Source organism: Durio zibethinus, chromosome 14 (assembly GCF_047325235.1).
Source record: "Durio zibethinus cultivar Kanyao isolate XHJ-2024 chromosome 14, ASM4732523v1, whole genome shotgun sequence".
NCBI lineage: Eukaryota > Viridiplantae > Streptophyta > Magnoliopsida > Malvales > Malvaceae > Durio > Durio zibethinus.
The window spans coordinates 1,690,643-1,711,997 of NC_143175.1; the positions used below are offsets into that span (position 1 = coordinate 1,690,643).

The window sequence follows — 21,355 nt, forward strand, 5'->3', positions numbered from 1 at the left end:
ATGTTCAGACAAAGAAGATAACACTTTTTTACTTGGACTAGTTTTGTTGTCATTGTTGACCATAGATTGCATGTTCAAATCTTACGTTCGTGAAAATATTATAATTATTTATTCAGTTCATTCATTCATTCATTATTTTTTTTTTCTGCTTTCTTTTATTGTAAATGATTTTCCAATTAGACTCACGTGATATCATTTAAATATAAAATAAGTCAAGGTCTATATGATACAATCTGTCATTTTCAAAATCACAAGCCATTCTAGAAATCAAGGACTCAATCTTAAGAACACGTTGCATGATTTTGCAGTCTTATATTTTCCACAAAACCTTTCTTGTTTTTGTATCTTTTTTCTTAGATTAATTAATTTGGTCATTGGATTGACTAAACTTAGCTCGTTGAAGCTTCCTGGAATCTTAGTAGTTCAACTTGAAAAACAATGCAACAAGAAGAAACTAGATGAAAATTTCCACAATTGAAAATTTTTTTTATGATGATTTAAGTGAGGTTTAGTCCCATGCAACAATTCCACTATTCCAGTCTTGGGTTTTTCTATTTTTAAATTTTCTACCTAGTAAATAAGTAATAATAAAGAGCCAATTTGCTTATTTATGTAAAATTTTTATAAAAAAGACCGTAATCTAAAGATAAAAAAAGAGATTGTAAATTTTTAATTGTAATTTTGTATTTTTTTGGCATTGTGTTTCCGATCAAATGAACTCCAACCCAATTAATTGATAGTCCATTAATTTTATTCGTAATTAGTGATCAGAATCTGATGGCTATGGTTAATGTGAGTTTCACTAATATATTACAATGCATACCATTAACAAACCATAGCCACGAATTGGCGCGAAAACAAAGGAAAAACCGAACTTAACGGTCTTCTTGAACAATATGAGTCTCTGAATAACCCAAGACAAACAATACTCACCAATCTTTTCTCTCGTTTTTTCTCTTTCTCTCATAGTTTCCCAGAAGTTTGCTTGCATGGAGTGTTAAGAGTTCCTTGGTTTATGTATGGATTCCTAGCTTTCTTGTATTCATTGGGTTGCTTTCTTTTTATCTCAACTTGGTTTTGGTTTAAGTCTTGCTGGTTTCAACACCTGTCATGGTCGGTATCAAGGAGGCAAAAGTTTTGGTTAGAAAGTGAAATGTTTTCAAGGTAGAAAATCACATGGTTAGATTTTTGGAGTTTGGTCTACATGAAGGAAGAAATTAATCATGTGTTGCCAGGCTTCGAATTGAGAGATTAACAATGGTAATCTGAACTTTATAGATGGTACCTCTAACCCTTGAAGTGTCCCTTGGTGACTGATTTTGTGGATTGCCATATAGTTTATAAATAATTTTTTGCACATAAAATGCAGCAACCTAAAATAAGAGAATGAGTTACAAGTGTTAAGATTTAAACTTTAATTTTGTTAAATGCGGGAAGCTAAATGAACCCATTATTATGATTCATTCATGTTCGATTAATCAAATGCAAAGACAAGACTTGGGCGTAGATGAACATGTAATGAAATTCTAATTTTAGAATGACTTATGCCTGAAACTTTGGTCAAGCTCATAATTAAGTTTCTATTAATGTTTCAGTTGTAACTATTCGTACAAGGTGCTAAAAGTTATTGCTTGTATGTGAGTATGAAGCATCTCTTTTTTAATGAAAATTTCCTTTGCAAAATGTTAATGTCTTTGATACTTCATTGCAGGGAACTCCTGTGAATATTATTGTAGGTTCTCACGTCTGGGTTGAAGACCCAGATGAAGCATGGATTGATGGACAGGTTTCAAAAATTAATGGAAAGGATGCTGAGATTGAGACCAGTAATGGAAAGAAGGTATGGGGATTACCTATATATAATACACAATTTGATTTTGTTCTGTGAAACTGAGAAACATGCTCTTAATTTCTAGTTTTAGTGTTAATGTGACATGTATTTCCCTTAGGTTTTCCTTAATCATAGGGGAAAGAACCCAGTAAAACCCATCAATTAAAGCAATTTTTTTCCCACCTTAATCTTTTTTCTTTTCCTGAGATTGAAGTCTGTCATGTTGGTTAACTTTAAGGTCACTGCAAAATTATCGAAAATATATCCAAAAGACATGGAAGCTCCCGCTGGTGGAGTTGATGACATGACAAAGCTATCTTATCTACATGAGCCTGGGGTTTTGCAGAATTTGAAAATTAGATATGAACTGAATGAGATTTATGTAAGCTTCTCTTCTCTTCATGCAATCAGAACTGATAATATTCATGTCTACAAGAGAATTTCTTGCTTTTTTTTCTTGGGTTTTTGTAATATATGTTTCTTTTTGTGAGCTTGACATGATGTTAATGGCAGACATATACAGGAAATATACTAATTGCTGTTAATCCATTCCAAAGACTGCCTCACATCTATGATGCTCATATGATGCAACAATACAAGGGAGCCCCATTTGGAGAACTAAGTCCTCATGTTTTTGCAGTTGCTGATGTTGCCTATAGGTTATTGCTATTTTCCTTAATGCATTTAGTTTTTTATTTTTCTTAATGCATTTAGTTTTTTTTTTTTTTTCTTAATTGATGAACAAATTTTAAAGAAAAATCTTAACTACAATCAGAGCCATGATTAAGGAAGGGAAAAGCAATTCAATTCTGGTTAGTGGTGAAAGTGGAGCAGGTAAAACTGAGACCACGAAAATGCTTATGCGATACCTTGCCTTTCTAGGTGGTCGAGTTGCCACTGAAGGACGGACAGTTGAACAACAAGTTCTTGAAGTATGATTGATAACTTTAACTCATGTTGCTTTGATGAAGTTTAATTGATATCATATAATCTTCCATCAGATATATATGTCCTTTTGATTTCTTGCACGATTTCTGATAAGAACATTATAATTTCTGAATGCAGTCTAATCCAGTCCTTGAAGCATTTGGCAATGCTAAAACTGTTCGAAACAACAACTCCAGGTAAGACACTCCTGTAAAAGGATACCAAGGAAGGGTATATTGATTTGTTTCTTTGTATCCAACTGATGATTATGAAAATGTCTTATGCACTGAACATAATAGCAAGTTCACGCAATTTTTTTGTCAAATCTTTCTTGCTACAAAGAAATTATTCCGCTCATCACATTAATTGCATGTAATAATCCAGTTACACTCAAAAGTCTTGTTGAGGTTTTGATACTGATGTTTCCTAAAATGAATACTGGTGCAGCCGTTTTGGTAAATTTGTTGAGATCCAGTTTGATAAGCATGGAAGAATCTCTGGAGCTGCCATCAGAACTTACCTTCTTGAAAGATCTCGCGTTTGCCAAATTTCTGACCCTGAGCGCAACTATCACTGTTTTTATCTTCTTTGTGCTGCACCACAGGAGGTATTTTGTTGGCTACTTGTGAGATTATCTGACTATTGATGAATATAAGCAATTTTATTTTTCATGGGGCTTAAGTTACTATCATTAACAGGAAATTGAGAGGTACAAGTTGGGAAACCCCAAAACCTTTCACTATCTGAACCAGTCACGTTGCTATGAACTGGTTGGTGTAAGTGATGCCCATGATTATCTTGCTACAAGGAGAGCTATGGATATCGTTGGAATTAGTGACAAGGAGCAGGTAGAACTCTTACAGCTGCAAGTATTCTGCTGCTTCATGACACAAAACCAGGACTGACCATTCTCTCACTCTCTCTCTCTCTCTCTCTCAGGAGGCAATTTTTAGAGTTGTTGCTTCAATTCTTCATCTTGGAAATATTGCTTTCGCTAAAGGAAAGGAAATTGATTCATCAGTTCCAAAAGATAACCAGGCTAAGTTCCACCTGAAAACAACAGCAGAGCTTCTCATGTATGTGCCTTTACTTGTCAGAAGGTCATTTTCTGCTATTTTCACTTTAATATTTGTTTAATAATTGAATTAACTTCATTTCAGGTGTGATGCTCAAGCCTTAGAAGATGCATTGTGTAAGCGTGTTATGGTCACACCTGAGGAAATTATAAAGAGAAGTCTAGATCCTCAAAGCGCCACAGTTAGCAGGGATGGTTTGGCTAAAACAGTTTATTCACGATTATTTGACTGGTGAGAAGCTTGTATCTGATATAATCTCATATGATATTATAAAATATATTCTAGATACTAATGATAAAGGTGAAGTGAATAAGATTTATGATAATGCTAAGTTTGTGCGTCTGCTTGTATGCAGGCTGGTGAATAAAATTAATAAGTCAATTGGGCAAGATCCAAACTCAAAATCTCTAATAGGAGTCCTGGACATCTACGGTTTTGAAAGCTTCAAGGCTAATAGGTATGTTCCATGCTTGTAGGCTTTATAAATAGATATCTTATTGTATTCAAGATATCGCAGAAAAAATTACCTATAATTGGTTAACCAGTCTTGTTACTTCATTTCGCCATATCACTGTGCAGCTTTGAGCAGTTTTGTATTAACTACACAAATGAGAAGTTGCAACAGCATTTCAATCAAGTAAGGTCTTAAATCATGTTGACCATTTCAGTTGTATCTTTCAATCAGCAACTATAAATTTAAGTGTTTCTGGTATATGTTCAGCATGTCTTCAAGATGGAGCAAGAAGAGTACACAAAAGAGCAGATCGATTGGAGCTACATTGAATTTGTTGATAATCAGGATGTCCTGGACCTTATTGAAAAGGTTATTCCCCTGCACATCATGTTGACCATTATAGTCTTGTCTTAACCAAATATGGTAGATATTGTATTCTTACAAGACGACAGCATGTTTACTCTCTACATGGTTCCCATTGGGTGTCAATGAGGTTTTGTTATGTTTGTATGTGTCACACTGCTCAAATGGCTTAAATCTTGTCATTTCTACTCCAAACTAGCATTAACTTCGCACTTTATTCTTCTGCAAAATGCTGGTCTATTCTTCCATACTGCTTTATTTTCAGATATTGTGGTTCCAAACTCCTTTTCGCTGAACTAATCAAGCCTTAAACTCAAACAATTGGAAATAGGAATTTGCAGTTGTACTACATAATTCTTTTTTTTCATTTATATTATTCTTGATCATTTTACTTATGATATATTTCTTTTCTTTTTTATTTTTCTTGGCAGAAACCTGGAGGAATTGTTGCTCTTCTAGATGAAGCTTGGTATAATGTTGTTCTTTCATGTCTTTGCTTTAAAATTTTTGCTACTTCCTCGCAAAGAAATTTATCTGTAATTCACCATGTAACTTCTATTTTTAAAAGTTTTTCTTCCTTCCTTTGACAATAAAAAAATGGTACTGCTTAAGTGTTATTTAATGCGCAGAAACTTAAGTTTAAGCTGCTAGTTGATGACTAGCATAATTCCTGTTTTGTTAACTCTACCTTCTTTAATTTTCAGCATGTTCCCAAAATCAACTCATGAAACTTTTGCAAACAAGCTTTATCAGACGTTTAAGACCCACAAGAGATTCATTAAGCCAAAATTGTCTCGCACTGATTTCACCATTGCTCATTATGCTGGAGAAGTATGTTCTACATCAAAGTGGTTATGGATAAATTGTTGGAGCTGTAGTGTCATGTTTAGATAATTTCTAATAACACTTCTTTCAGGTCCTATATCAATCTGATCAATTTTTGGACAAAAACAAGGATTACGTGGTTTCTGAACATCAAGACTTGTTGAGTGCTTCTAAATGTCCATTTGTAGCAAGCCTTTTCCCCCCACTTCCAGAAGAAACATCTAAATCATCCAAGTTTTCTTCAATTGGTTCTCGTTTTAAGGTTGTTTTGCTTATCTTGTCTTCATGATTTTAATTGAGTTTACATCTGCTATCAGTTGTAGTCATCTCTTAAACTGCCTCGTATAACTTGTCATATACTGCAAGAACTTTAGTAGTAACACCATCGTGATAAATAATGCAGCTACAATTACAGCAACTAATGGAAACATTAAATTCTACGGAACCTCACTACATCAGATGTGTAAAGCCAAACAACCTACTTAAACCTTCTGTATTTGAGAATCAAAATGTCATGCAACAACTTCGTTGTGGTGTGAGTATAGATTTCCTCTTTCATCATTTGTTTATTTTCAATTTTGAACTGGTTTTGCAAAAGGATTCTTATCTTGTTACTTCTTAGATTTTCTGTTTTTGAACTAAAGTTGGCCTTGTAGGGTGTTCTAGAGGCAATCAGAATCAGTATGGCTGGATATCCAACTCGCAAACCTTTCTTTGAATTCATTATCCGATTTGGACTTCTTAAACCTGAGGCTTTGGAAGGAAAGTAAGTGAGCTCTTTTTGTTTAACATTGCAATTAACTATGATGCAAATAGCGTAATTCTGTTTGACTGTATAGATTGGAGTTATGATTTTGTTGTTGTACTCTGCTTGTTATAATGAATTAATGTGAATGATTCTGGTTGATTTCATCCACAACCAGCTATGACGAAAAAGTTGCGTGCAAAAAGATTTTGGAAAAGGCCCGACTTCAAGGATTTCAGGTAATACATGCAGAGATTTTCATGCAGCTGTGGATTTTTTTTTTTTTTGGGCAATATTTTCATGCAGCTGTTGGAGCTGTTCTATTGTTTGACCTATGTCCCGTAGCATCTTCTCATATATCTGCTTAGAGGTCGAACTTTCTATTCTTTAGTAAAAGGGTTATGCACTTTATATGGTAATAATGTAGTGAGGAAGTATCATTAATAGGCCTCAATGGTTTTTTCAGATAGGTAAAACAAAGATCTTTTTGAGAGCCGGTCAGATGGCAGAATTAGATGCACTGAGGGCAGAAGTACTCAGTAATGCTGCCAAAACTATACAGCGGTGCATTCGTACTCATATATCTCGTAGAAGATTCCTTGCATTGCAAAAGGCTGCTATAGATATTCAGTCTATTTGTAGGGGTGAGCACTAAAAAAAGTTCTACTGGCATTAGTTAAGTTTTAAGTGTATGCTTTGGTGGGTTTAGACAGTATCTTGTCATTTACATCAAGTTAGAACTAAAACATCTACATGTTAATCAACTTCCTTCTTTTGCTAATTTTCACATGTACATATATAATCTAGGAAAATTGGCTTGCAAAGTTTATGATAACATTAAAAGACAGACAGCAGCTTTGAAAATTCAGAAGAACGCAAGGAGGTACCAAGCTAGAGAAGCCTATAAGAAACTCCACATATCTGTCCTTGTCTTACAGACAGGTTTCAGGGCAATGGCAGCCCGTGAAGAATTCAGATTCAGGAAGTTAAATAAAGCTGCAACAATGGTTCAGGTTACATTCTAAATCATATTATGTTGCTTGAAGATATTCCTCCTTGTCTATCCATTTGAGACTAGCCCATGTCTTAAATTTGGAAAAATATAAAAAATTGCAGGCTCAATGGCGATGTCATAGGGCTGCCACATATTATAAGAAGATCAAGAGAGGTTGTTTGGTGACACAAACCAGGTGGAGGGGAAGAGTTGGAAAAAAAGAGCTTAGAAAGCTCAAAATGGTCAGTGTTGGATAATCTTTTCTTTTATAGTCTTATATAATTTATTTCTTTGAAATGTAAGTCCATCTTATCCGGTAGGTCTTAATCTTTTTGTGTACTGCACTATGTCCATAAACGGATGTTACATATTGCTTTGTTGAAATGATTTTGCAAGAAGGAACATCAAGGCATTCACTTTCTTTGCCTGTCATTGGTCTGAGAGGATGAGAAGACTTCAATCCCTGAGTATTTAATATTATGTCGAGACAAGATACTTGTGCCTGGCCAATTCTGGGCCTTTATTCTTCATTCAATAAGTGTCCTGGTAAACAATTAGTTTCACTGTAATTTAGTTTTTTGAAACAGAAAACTGTGCAAACCTAGGCTTTGAAGCATTTGAATACTCAGATAATTAACCTGGCTGCCTTTGTTTTACAATTTGTTCGATCACAACATTTCCACTTTACTGACATTCTGGATTGAAAAAGAAAATACAATTGAAGATTTATGATTACTCTTAAATCTCATAAGAAAGTGTACATACAAGCACTTCATTTAATTAGATGAAGTAGAGAATCAACATTTCTTTAGTACTTTGTGTATCTCGGTTCCGCCAAAACCTTCCCTTTTGAGATCTGTGATTTAACTCTATAGGCCTTGGAATTATTGGTGTAAAAAATACATCATGCATGGTGTTTCTTCCAACAAACTATTTGATTTCTTTCTATTTATGCTTCCCATTTTTCCTTGTTTATGCAGGCTGCCAGGGAAACAGGTGCACTAAAAGAAGCAAAGGATAAGCTTGAGAAGAATGTGGAGGAACTTACATGGCGTTTGCAGCTGGAGAAACGTTTAAGGGTAACACTTTTATTCTGCAGATAGATAGTATTTGATAGAAAACTGATAAACAAGAAACATGATTGTTGTACTGGAAGTTGACAGATTATGTCACATTGTAGAAAGCATTATGCTAATTCACACCCTGTGTCATGTGTAACAACAAGCAATAATGTATCTCGATCTTGTAACATGTTCAACATTAACATTCTTGAATTATATTTGTTTTAAGTCTTTTGAAATCTGCATAGATTATATTTTATTCTATTCTTCTTAATGGATATTTGTTAATGGAAAAAGCCTTGAAACCATGTCTGCAGACTGACTTAGAAGAAGCCAAAGCTCAGGAGGTAGGAAAACTGCAAAACTTACTGCAAGAAATGCAGAAAACAATCGATGAAACCAATGCATTGCTTGTTAAAGAACGAGAGGCTGCAAAGAAAGCCATTGAAGAAGCGCCTCCTGTTATTCAAGAGAAAGAGGTTTTAGTTGAAGATACCAAGAAAGTTGAATCTCTAACCGCAGAAGTCAACAGCCTGAAGGTATAAAGGTCTATGGTTAACGCTTATTTCCTTTTGATGAAACAAGTGAGTAATACGAAGTAAACAATTTTGTTCCAAACAGAATGCATCTTCACATAATTCAACAAGAGTTTCTCCTTACCATTGTAATATGGTTTTATGATAGGAAAAAGTTCACAGTTGGATACTCAAGGTAAACAGATATTTAGACTGATCATTAATGTCAGCGGGAAATATCCCAGAGAAAGAATTCCATGGGGAGACATCAGAAATGTAGTTTTAAGTTGATAAAATTTTGACTATAGAATTGCTTCGTAATCTTAATAAAAAGGGTGAGAGAAGCTGAAACTTTGAAATTACATACTACTTTGCTTTATGACTGAAATTGTCAAAAAAATTCAGGATGTGGTAGAACCCCCTTAAATTTGTAAATCATCTATTAGCCAATCACAAATATATTAGTCCTATACAAGGTTCAGAATAGTTCTTATCATCTTTGTATAAGTTGGCAGTTGTTCATGATTAGCTTGTGATCTTCACGTTGCTGTGTTATTTCCCACAGGCCTCATTAGAGTCGGAAAAACAAAGAGCTGATGATGCAGAAGGAAAATACAATGAAATCCAAAAGTCAAGTGAAGAAAGACAAAAAAAGCTGGAGGAGACAGAAGTAAAAGTTCAACAACTCCAGGAAATATTGAGAGGGTAGCGCATGAAGAATAATTTGCCTTATTAGTTTAGTGTAAATGGTCGTGTTTTATGTCAAGATTCTAGAACATATAATGCATGAGTTTTATGCTGTTGAAGTTCTTGCTCACGTCCATATCACCACATTAAACTCTTGCTAATGTGTTTACTTGAAATCAGGTTAGAAGAGAAGCTCACTAATCTAGAATCAGAGAATCAAGTACTACGGCAACAGGCTGTATCTATGGCTCCCAATAAGTTCTTTTCAGGACGCTCAAGATCAATTTTGCAGGTATTTTGAATAATGAGCTTGTTCATAATTTGCAATTGACTTTTATTGTTTCAGAGGATTGAGGAGATTTACCTGCTGTCTAATGACTGGCAGAGAGGTTCTGAGAGTGGTCATCTAGAAGCAAGGTCACCCTTGGTGAGTGAAGTGTTTACAACTTTACACCATTATCACTATGAAAAGGAGTAAAAAAAAAATAATATACAACCCTCAGTCTACATTAGATATATAGGTGTTCCTTGCTGTCTAAATTCTTTTGTTGATTAATGTATTGTAACAGGACTTTCACAGCGCCTCAATAAACCATAGGGACACTACTGAACTGGAGGGGAAACCTCAAAAATCACTAAATGAGAAACAACAGGAAAACCAGGAGTTACTCATTCGATGTGTTGCACAACATTTGGGCTTTGCAGGGAACAGACCTATTGCAGCCTGTATCATATATAAATGCCTTTTGCAGTGGAGATCATTTGAAGTTGAGAGAACTAGTGTCTTTGATCGGATCATTCAGACTATAGGCCATGCTATTGAGGTTGAAATATCAACTTTTACATGCTAACGTTTTTTAAAAGTTCTTATTAGAAACCTCATAATCTTGAACTGATTGTTGGCATTTGAATTTCAGACCCAGCATAACAATCATATCTTAGCCTATTGGTTATCCAATGCTTCCACACTTCTCTTGCTACTCCAGCGCACATTGAAAGCTAGTGGTGCTGCTGGAATGACTCCACAACACCGTCGATCATCATCAGCTACCTTGTTTGGGAGAATGACCCAAGTAAAAACTTGCTCATTAATGTCAAGTCATGCCAATCAGGAAATTTCATTTCTGTAATTAATCCATGTGATGCTGTTATTTTCTTAAAGAGTTTCCGCGATGCTCCACAAGGTGCCAATCTCTCCTTAATTAATGGAGGCATCAATAGTGGGCTGGAGACTTTGCGGCAAGTTGAAGCCAAGTACCCGGCTTTGCTTTTTAAGCAGCAGCTTGCAGCATATGTGGAAAAGATATATGGAATGATCAGAGATAATCTGAAGAAAGAAATTTCACCATTGCTTGGATTGTGCATCCAGGTAATTATATCTGAGACTAAATGAAGGCAGTAATCAGAAGAAAAAACCAGAACTATGAAGTGGAACCATGGAGTTTTGTATTATATTTCCTCATTAAGCTACTTTTATGACTCGTATGGATACAATGATATAGGCACCAAGAACATCCAGAGCAAGCTTAGTCAAGGGAGCATCACGATCATTTGCTAACACTGCAGCACAGCAGGCTTTGATTGCTCATTGGCAAGGGATTTTGAAGAGCCTTGGAAACTTCCTGAACATGTTGAAAGCAAATTATGTTAGTTACATATTCTAATTTTCCCATTTTGTTCAAATCTATAATTTCTGTGTTTTCTGCATACGCTTACTCTCACATTCCGAATTGAACTTAGTTCTTCTGATCAGTCTTCAGGTTAGGTGTGATAAGTTAGGAAGGAGGGGAAAGAGTAAAAGTTCTACCATTCGCTATGTATGTTTGGATGCCTTTTCCCTTAGGATTAATGTTGTTTAATTCCTTTACAGGTACCTCCATTCTTAGTCCGGAAGGTGTTTACACAAATATTCTCATTCATCAATGTTCAACTATTCAACAGGTAAGAGTCCATGCTAGTATTTAGTGTTTTATACTTACTTTTCTGCTATATGCAGAAAAATTTTCATTTGGCATTTGAATACACTATTCTACTGCAGCCTTTTGTTGAGGAGAGAATGCTGTTCATTCAGTAACGGTGAATATGTTAAAGCTGGATTGGCTGAGTTGGAACACTGGTGTTACAAGGCAACCAATGAGGTACCTTTGACTGGCTCGGTGCCTCCCAGTTCACTTTCTGGTTCTAGGATATGCACTTACAAAATTTAAAAGGTATATAAATGCAGTATGCAGGTTCAGCTTGGGATGAGCTCAAGCATATCAGGCAGGCCATTGGTTTTCTAGTATGTTTCCATTCTTGTAACACTGTCTATCTGTCCTGCTATTATATGTTATGACAGTCTGAAATACAAGAAGCAGTGCCCTAATATCAATGGTGCTCTGTTCATGATCTAGGTAATGCACCAAAAACCTAAGAAAACACTAAATGAAATAAGCCACGATCTTTGTCCGGTGAGTAATACAAACATAACATAAAATGGGATATACTTATCACTAGTTTCCAAATCTTCCCCGGATCTCAAGTCTCAAACAACTTCGTTTTCCAATTTGCAGGTCCTGAGCATACAGCAGCTGTATCGTATCAGTACAATGTATTGGGATGACAAGTATGGCACGCATAGTGTGTCTCCAGATGTAAGTTTAAACAGATTCAGTGTCTCAAACTAGATTAAAGAACTGATCTTAACGAGCTTTCCTCGTTTATCTCCATCCAGGTAATAGCCAATATAAGAGCGTTGATGACAGAAGATTCCAACAATGCAGTTAGTAATTCCTTCCTGCTGGATGATGATTCGAGGTTAGCAGTTACATTCCACTAATGTTTTGCCATTGTCTATTTCAATTGAAAACATTACCTGGAATAATCTGACCTTATTCTTACACTGACTTTTCCACAACTCTTTCCATTTTACAGCATTCCATTTTCAGTTGATGAGCTATCAAAGTCAATGGAACAAATAGACATCGCTGACATTGAACCACCACCACTGATTCGTGAGAACTCAGGCTTTAGCTTCTTGTTGCCACGTTCAGATTAATCGATTTTGATTCCTGCAATGGGTTGATTCTCTATGTCATTCTCTCCCTCTCCTTCCAAGATGTAGATTCAGCTGTCAAAATTTTTGCATATGTTGTATAATTAGCTGACTCTTTTTATCAATGAAAAATAATTAAAGCAATTTTGTTCTCAGTTTCTCTAAACATTTTCTTCATTCTATTCTTTTCCATGAATAATACTGTATCAGTGATTAATGCATAACTTCGAATAAATACATATATCATTTCAAGTCATCAAAAACTTTACTAAATACGATTAATGACGGATTAAATCGGGATGGCTTCAACTCAGATTCAATTTTTAAAAATTTTTATTTGATTTTGATCCAATATGATAATGATTTATTATTTTTATATTGAATTTCGATGTATATATATATATATTTCACATTTGATTAAAAATTAATTTAATAATTTTAATTTAATATAATATTTATAAAAATATTATTTTCCAATATAAATTACTTTTAATTATATATAAATACAATATTTTTATTAAATTAATATTTTAAATTAAAATATATTACATAATAATTTTATTATATAAGTATAAAATTAAATAAATAACAAAATATATTCTTTTAAACTGGTAACGACGTCGTTTGTCTTATATTCCCTACTGCTGCTTCAAGCTTTGCTCCAGATTCCTGAAACTAGAGTTTTGTTTGGTTTTTTCAATCGGTGTGTGAATTGGACAGAGAAAAACTTCAAAAGCAAATTGCTTGAAATTCAAGATGGCAACTTTCATCAATTCCAAAGCACTCGTCCAGTTACTGTTATTACCTTGTTTGCTTCTCTGCAGTTCGATCGCATACAATTCTTCTTCTGTCGAAGCCACTATGCATACTAACAACTGGGCTGTCTTAGTTTGCACCTCTCGTTTCTGGTAATGAATCAAACATAAACCTCAATTTGTACCACTTGTGTTTTGTTCTATATTTCCCTGATTTTTTTAATTGAGTTTTAGATCTAGTGACCCATGTTGTTTTTTGGGGATAATTAAGATAACCCATCTTTTGTTTTGTCTTAATTTTTTTGTTTGATTTGATTGCTAGCTACATTTATTTGACATTATTCTGAATTTGGGAGAAAGACAGGAGTTTTCTTCTTAGATGCTAATTTGATATTTATTCATTCGATTATTTGAGCTCGGTAACTTTGTAGTTTTATAATGTCATTGATGAGTTTGATATTCTGAGATTCTGCCTCGCTTTGACTCATAAAGAAACTGCTTTGTCTTTTGATATTAGCTTAGTTTCTTTGCTTAATTCTTTTGACGCCTCTCACAAGATGGTAATGATGAATCAACTGACTGTCAGCTTTCCTATTTTCTTAATTAGAAGTTGTTGGCTATCAGTTTGTTCTTTTTGTTTGTGCGGGGGATGTATCACCCATTTGATGATTTGAGGGATAATGGAGATTTCATCAAATGCTTTTTTACTTCTTGTTCATCAATGTAATTGAAATGTTAAAAATGCCTTGGAAATACAAATGCAAGTTCCAAATGTGTTAATGGCGGTGATCATACATAAAATTTTCTCTTTTCTCAGCTTTGGATCTTCTGCACCAAAGAACTTTGCAGATGTTTATATGAGACATATGCTATCTCTTTAGTTACTGTCTCTTACCATTATTTAGTTGTGTAACAGAGAAGCCAAGTTAGAGCAAGGTCACGCAATAACTTTTTTTTAACTGTCCCCTTTCTTATTGTATTTCGTTTGTTAAAATGTAAAATGCGTTAATCTTGTTATATTTTCAATTGATTTAATTTTGCAATTTTTCTCATTCAGGTTTAATTATCGACATATGGCCAACACCTTATCATTGTATAGGTAACCAAGCAGCTGCCTTATTTTTGTTTTTCTTCTGGTATTATTTGAATTTTTCTTGTTAATATTTTCCTTAACTTGATTTCCAGGACAGTTAAGCGGCTAGGAATACCTGATGAGAGGATAATACTCATGCTTGCAGATGACATGGCTTGCAACACTAGAAACAAGTATCCTGCTCAAGTTTTCAACAATGAGAACCATAGGCTTAACCTCTATGGAGATAATGTTGAGGTTAGTTTTCTGTCACTACTGATGTATTTGGCTCTTTTGGGGGTGAGCCTCATAGTCTGGTCTAGCCTAATTGCAATATTATATTGTGTGAAACGAAAATATGAGATAATTTTTTTGTACTATGCATAGTTTGATGCCAACTATACTGAGTGAGGAGATTGAACCCTTTTTATATTTATTCATATGGTAATTATGGACCATGAATTATTGTACCCAACTTTGATTATATTAGGTGTTCCATTAGGTACATATTGTTGCTTGCAGTAACTTGTGCTTGAAGGGATTTTTTTTATTAGTGTTATTTTGACTAATCCTAATTTATCTGAATTGCAATCTCTCAGGTAGATTATCGAGGTTATGAAGTAACAGTGGAAAACTTTTTGCGTGTTTTAACTGGACGTCATGAGACTGCTGTCCCAAGATCAAAGCGTCTTTTGAGTGATGAAGGAAGTCACATTCTTTTATACATGACAGGGCATGGAGGAGATGAATTTTTAAAGTTTCAAGACTCAGAGGAACTACAGAGTCATGATTTAGCTGATGCTGTAAAACAGATGAAAGAAAAGCATAGGTGAGAACATTACTCTTATGGCTCCAGCCTTTGACTTGTTTCAGAATAAAGCTATAGAATTGGAAGTTGTATTGCTTTTGGAGATTATGGTGAAATGTAATTCTCTTAGATTCCTTGGAACTCTATAACAAATTTTCACTTGACTTGAATATTTAAGTGGAGGGAATATAAGTACCAGAATTTGCCTTTTCCTGTGAGAACTATCTTTTTATAGTTCCTGTAAGTAGGAACCTTATTTCAAGTTTTGCTTAATATGCACCTTGCTGATGGTCTATAGTTGTGATTGCCATGTAAAAATGGACGGGTACTGCTGATGATGCTGCAAATTCAGATTTAAGGAGTTGCTAATAATGGTGGACACTTGTCAAGCGGCCACCCTCTTCAATCAGGTTTTTATCTGCTTCAAATAGAGCTTTACTTCTCCAAATATTACATTATTCAATTTTTAGCTATAAATTTATGCATTTCTGATAGGAATATTGATCATTAATCATTTATTTATGTGGAAAATGTGTATATTAGTCAAAAGATTAGATTTTCTTCTGAGGAACTTCAGATAGATTTATTGCACTATTGGTGCTGATTCATTATCGTCATTTTACTCCATGGAATCATTGTTTATTCCCCCTCATGACCAATATTAACATATACATTTTACATTGCTGATACATCTTTGGAAAATTTTGTGAGCATTATGTTTAATCTATTCTAACTATTGCCTTTGGGACATGCCCCTTTGCATGTTTCATCTGGTAGCTGATATTTTTGATTTGGTAGAATTTTGGACTGTTTTTGTTTGCTTACAGATGTGACATTCTGAAAATTATAACAATGTTTTTAGGAATTAAAAATGTACTTTATCTGATAACTGATCTGATACTAAATTGAAGATCTTTGCTCTCTATTTTTGCAGCTTCAATCCCCTGGTGTTTTGGCTATTGGAAGTAGCATGAAAGGAGAGAACTCATACTCACATCACTTGGATTCTGATGTAAGTGACAGGAAATTGTTTTATCGTTTCTTAGCAGTTTAGCACCAGCACCCTTTAAATAGCTTGTTCCAAAAGAAAAATGTCCCATGCATGAATGTATCTATTGCGTAAGTGGTATTGGGTTTTCGGTAGTACCTGTGTTCCTGGTTATAGGGTACCATGGGTAGACACTTGTTCTTATTCTTATTCAGTTGTTGATTTGATACAGGTCGGTGTATCAGTTGTTGATCGTTTCACGTATTATACCCTTGCATTTTTTGAGAGGCTAAATATATACGATAATGCTTCATTGAGCAGGTACATCAGCTTAGGAATTTATGATAACAAGATGGTTGTTTTTGCTTCCCCAGTGAAGTGTCTCTGAATCCTTAATGAGCTTTTCTTGTCAATTATTTGTTATTTTATTTTATTTAGCATAGAAAAACCCTCTCAGATTGTAGTGTTCTTTTGTCAATTGAAGTTTTTGCTCCTCATCCGTTTAAGTTGGCTTTTCTTTGACATTTATGGCACTTCCTCAAAGCATTTAATCTCTTACAACTAAGCTCTGCACCTTGGACGTTTTTGGTTACTTTGCAGTCTCTTTAGTTCTTATAATCCAAGTACGTTGATGTCAACTGCATATTACCGGAGAGATCTATACCAACGGCGTTTGGAGGAGGTATGAATGGAGGTCCCAAATTTGTTTTTAATGTTAATCTTCTTCCTCTATATGTCTTGAATTCTTGTATTTTGTGCTTCTCTAATATCCTTGTGAGGAAGCTTTCAAGTATAAATGCCTATTCCTGGTAACTAGCTTTTCGTTTCCAGCTAGCTATATGCTTTTGTGATGAATCTAGTGTTGCATTCTGAGAGCAGTATGCAAAATTTCAAACTTCACCAATCAAATCTGCACTGTTTGCTACTTGTATTATTGCTAGTATTGTTTTTAATCATTGAAATTTCTTAGTTCCTTTTATCATATGATGAACTGCTATTTGTAATACCTAACATTTGAAGCAACCTGTAACCAAGCTGCTTTCCCTCTAGGTACCTGTTACAAATTTCTTTGGCTCGGTCATGGAAACAATACATACTGATGCAGCCTACAAGGCCCTTTCAAGGAAGATTTCTGACAGGTCTGAGTCGCAAATATCATTGGATCAATCAATTCACCGTGAGGAGAGAAGAATGTTGATAAATATAAATGTTTGCGATGAGATTCACGACGTAAACACAGAGGTGATTTGTTTTTACCTTCCCTTTTGTAGTTATCTGTTTGCTTTGATTTATGTATAGCCGAGCTTACAATAGGAAAACACTACTGTTGCAGGGTCAAGAGGGTGATTCTAAATGTCCATGGAGTGCTTTCTATAGCAAGATGCAAAAAATTGAAAATGTTGATTCCTTAGTGAACCATGGCTTGGTAGCGATGCTTCCTTTTTTGGTGTTTTCGACATGGCTGTTTCACTGAACTTTCTCATTAGACATTCCAACAAAGGATATTTCTCTTAACTTTATTTGCCACTTTTGATAAATTCATTCGATTCCTTTTCTTTGACGCATGGTTTTTTTGATTCTATAGTGAAAAGGCATAACAATAAACGTAATTATCCAAAGCAACCCCAAGCATTGTAATACACCATGTCATGAAAATCTAAGGAATTTAAACAAATCGAAAAAGAAACGAATTTTATTATACTCGAGAGTCGGAAATAAAAGGGCGCATGGTACATGGAGAACAATCAATTTGCACTTATTGAAAATACACTGAAAATGGGCTGTGCCTGAAACTCTTGAAGAACCATTGGAGTAGAGGTCCAAAGGCCGAACTTTTTTTTGTAAAGAAACTCAGAAACCGACATAAGTGGCAACTGAACAAGACCGAACTATAACTTAAATCCTTTAGAAGAAAAAACCAACCAAGACCACATAGGAGGGGCCCCAGACGAAGAACAAGAAAGACAACTGAAGAAGATAATGATGAGAAATAAAGAGGTACAGTTTTTCCATTTAAATGCCAGTTACAATGTAATCTACTTCCAGTTTCATAGTTGCTTATCTGTTTTTTTTCGCAATGAACACATTACTGCTACATTTTTGTTACAAAACATTAAAAACCCAGATTTTGGATTTAGGAAAAAGAAGCAAAGAAAGAAGCGTTTAGGAAGTACCTTGAGTCCAGTGGAGTTCTTGATGCTCTCATCAAAGGTTTTTTTCTCTGCTCTTTTTCTTTCTTTCTCGTGAATCTTGATGTGGGAATTTGATTCATTTCATTTCTTTACCTGTGTAGTTTTGGTTGCATTGTATGAACAAAATGAAAAGCCATCCTCAGCCCTTGAGTAAGTTTCATAATTCTATGCCCCTTTGTTCAGATATATAGTCCAATTGTATAGGCTACTGATTCACTCAATTCAGTTTCAGAACAAGGCAGAAATGACATTGTTGTATTTTTCTCTTTCAATCTCCTGTAATTTCTTTGGGGGTTTTTAGTTTTAGCAGAAACATAATTATCTTTGGACTCTATTTGTGTAACCCAGATCTTACAATCTTGCCATTTCTTCATCTGGTATTTCACATTTTTCCCAAATTAGTATGTCTTATTATCTTTACTTCAGCTCAATGGAATCAATGGGATCAGGAGTAAAGTACAAGTGCTCTATGCTATTTGATTTTCTAATTGTTTAATGTCAAGCAAGAATTCAGTATAAAAAAAAGTGCAAATGAAAGCTAAACGTCTCAAATTACAATAATCTGTTTCAATTTTACATTATGTCATTATTCCCATTCTTAGAACTATCTAAAGGGTTTACAGTGTGGCATATTGATTGTTGATGTTATCATTGATACTGGTCCTTGTCAAGACTCTAGCAGATGGCTTGTAGGTTTTTTTTTTGCCTGTAAATGACTTATGGTTCATGCTCGTTTATGTTCATATTGAGGAATGGTGAGATAATTTTTTTTTCCTGATAGGTTTGTTCAACAAAAATTAGGTGGTCCAACTGTGTCTGAATATGAAAAGCTACAATCTGAGATATCCGATTTGCAAACAAAGTATAACGAGCTCTTGATCAAGCATGAAGAGATCTGCAATGAGGTATGATTTGATTTACTTGGAAAGATAGAATTTTGCAATGAATATGTCAAATGTTATTTTAAAATTTTTAAAAAATAAACAATATAATAGGTGTGAGTTTTGCAAGATTTTCTATTATTTTCACATACCTCTTCTAAATGAAGCTAGAATTTTTGGGGTTTTTTTTTTTTATCATTGATATCTCTTTCAAAGCAAAAGCAAATATCAAAAGTACTACATTCTATTTTATGCGTTTGATTCATGGCAAAACAAAAGGCAGTCACATTTTGGAAATCAAAAGGCAAAAAACAACACATTGTTTCTCATCTTGTTTGACACTTCCGTCGTGTTTCAAGTAATTCAGCCTATTCTTCATTGAATTTTTGATGTTTTACCTTCCCCGGTTGAAATGTTCTCCTTTGGTTGCATTTCTCTTTGCATTATCCTAGTACTTAATTATACCTTTCCTAGTCTGACTTCACGGCTGGCACAGATAATCCAAGTTTATTGTTCTTTTGCCTGTAATGACTATAATTTGATCTATTAGGAAGCTACTGATTCTTTTACGAAGGACATCTTCCCAAACCTTCCTCCTTTAATTTCATATCATCATTATGGGGACAAAATAGTAGGTATCTTTACTTTGAGATAAGCATCTTGAAGTCGTTTTCGCCTTCCTTTTGCAACTACAAACTTCCATGCTTGTCAACAGATTTAGTTAATTAGATTATCATGTGTAGCATAGCCGGTTACCCTAAAATCTCAAAAGTTTACACCTTGAAATTTGTCCGGATGATCTGGCTTCCTTATGTTTTTTATAGTTCTAACTTGTACACCCCACTTTTCCCCGGATCAAATTCTTCACAGCAAGTTATCTGAGTTCTTTTAACGATGCAGTTAGAGGAACTTAAGAATCTGAACACTTCCCCATCTAGAAAAGATGCTAGTACTGATGGAGAGGTGCTGAAGGATGAGGTCTGATCTGAGCATACGAAGAAGAACTCATGTTCTGTTACAAGAATGTTGAATGTTGTCCATAGGAACCAGTTCTTCTAGGTGTTGTACACTTTATGTTAGTAATGTACAAGGTTAATGACTCATTGACTCTATCTATTTGTTGTGTTAATGTCAGTAAAATATTAGTTGATTCCAACTTCTGTTGTATTTTGGATGATGGTTTTTCAAGGGATGAGGACATTTATGGAAAGGCCTAATTGTTGATCGGATCAACCTCTGGCTAACTTTGGTGGCGAACTGCCATGTCTGGTGCCTACCGGTCACCGGCACTGACCAGTGATCAGTGTGTAAGAAGGAAGGTAAAGGATAAGGAAAGGGAATGGAAAGAGGAGAAAAAAAAAAAAGAAATTGGTTAGGGACTCAATTATAATACAATAAAAGGATAAGTGCTCGATTAAAAATTTTAGAATAGTACAAAGGCTTTTCAGCCAATTTACCTGTTTCTTTTTAACATTTTTAATTGTCATATCAAATACTAATTCATATGTTTTTGAATAAATTTCTATCACCATCTCAATGGGCTTAATTGTAACAATGAGGATTAAAATGTATGAAAATAACAAATACAAAATTTAATCATACCAAATAAAAGTTAAAAGTTCAATAACATAATTTTAATTTTGACAAATACTTGGAAATTAAATCGAGTTGAATCCCTATTTAATTTGACAACAAGGATCTTGGTACTTTTTTTTTTTTATTTCTTAATAATTTATGATTAATATTGAATTTATATTAATATCGACAATTAAATATCTATTGAATATTAGTTCAAATAGTATGCTAGTTGTTATAATTTTTGAAGGTTGTAAATTAAAGAAGATTTATAAGTGTAATGTTTTATTTACATAAATTAAAAGTTCAAGGATTTATGATAAATTAAAAATTAAAAAATATGTATTTTTAATTATGAGATAAACAAAAGATCATGTAAAATTATTTTAACTCATGAAATTTAAAAATCCTACCACTATCAGGTATAAAATAAGAAAAATTATTTAATATGTTATTAGTGAAACTTTTTAATTTTACATGTAGGATTAAAAAATTGATATATTTTATTTTTAATTAATTAATTTTTTTAATATACATTAAAAATATATATCATTCTATTAACTTGATCTACA

General features: G+C 34.0%; 3 protein-coding genes across 4 annotated transcripts; all 3 read left to right on the forward strand.

The window, feature by feature from the left end:
* The first annotated feature begins 1,696 nt into the window (after positions 1-1,696).
* LOC111293789 (myosin-9-like) lies at positions 1,697-12,675 on the forward strand. Of its 2 annotated transcripts, XM_022886738.2 has the most exons (37): positions 1,697-1,840; positions 2,070-2,213; positions 2,345-2,490; positions 2,607-2,763; positions 2,897-2,955; positions 3,206-3,365; positions 3,457-3,606; positions 3,698-3,834; positions 3,919-4,065; positions 4,190-4,291; positions 4,414-4,471; positions 4,556-4,657; positions 5,083-5,120; positions 5,356-5,482; positions 5,568-5,738; positions 5,880-6,011; positions 6,133-6,242; positions 6,400-6,460; positions 6,688-6,865; positions 7,029-7,234; positions 7,338-7,457; positions 8,196-8,294; positions 8,594-8,815; positions 9,357-9,496; positions 9,659-9,770; positions 9,864-9,905; positions 10,048-10,302; positions 10,396-10,551; positions 10,641-10,847; positions 10,981-11,124; positions 11,349-11,419; positions 11,517-11,616; positions 11,703-11,759; positions 11,872-11,928; positions 12,031-12,111; positions 12,192-12,274; positions 12,392-12,675. In XM_022886738.2, exons 2-37 carry the CDS (start codon positions 2,106-2,108, stop codon positions 12,513-12,515), a joined length of 4,419 nt encoding a protein of 1,472 aa, XP_022742473.2. In that variant the 5' UTR covers positions 1,697-1,840; positions 2,070-2,105; the 3' UTR covers positions 12,516-12,675. The 2 variants fall into 2 exon arrangements, with proteins under 2 accessions (XP_022742473.2, XP_089599233.1); XM_089743107.1 differs by lacking the exon at positions 1,697-1,840 and having other exon boundaries at positions 2,016-2,213.
* A 493-nt stretch (positions 12,676-13,168) lies between these two features.
* LOC111295279 (uncharacterized) lies at positions 13,169-17,696 on the forward strand. Its single transcript, XM_022888715.2, has 10 exons — positions 13,169-13,420; positions 14,325-14,366; positions 14,453-14,597; positions 14,939-15,168; positions 15,500-15,557; positions 16,082-16,159; positions 16,368-16,456; positions 16,736-16,817; positions 17,186-17,377; positions 17,469-17,696. Exons 1-10 carry the CDS (start codon positions 13,269-13,271, stop codon positions 17,607-17,609), a joined length of 1,209 nt encoding a protein of 402 aa, XP_022744450.2. The 5' UTR covers positions 13,169-13,268; the 3' UTR covers positions 17,610-17,696.
* A 288-nt stretch (positions 17,697-17,984) lies between these two features.
* Positions 17,985-20,364, forward strand: LOC111295281 (uncharacterized). The gene is made up of 5 exons (XM_022888716.2): positions 17,985-18,133; positions 18,274-18,346; positions 18,429-18,477; positions 19,109-19,232; positions 20,109-20,364. Exons 1-5 carry the CDS (start codon positions 18,116-18,118, stop codon positions 20,190-20,192), a joined length of 348 nt encoding a protein of 115 aa, XP_022744451.1. The 5' UTR covers positions 17,985-18,115; the 3' UTR covers positions 20,193-20,364.
* The last annotated feature ends 991 nt before the right edge of the window (positions 20,365-21,355 follow it).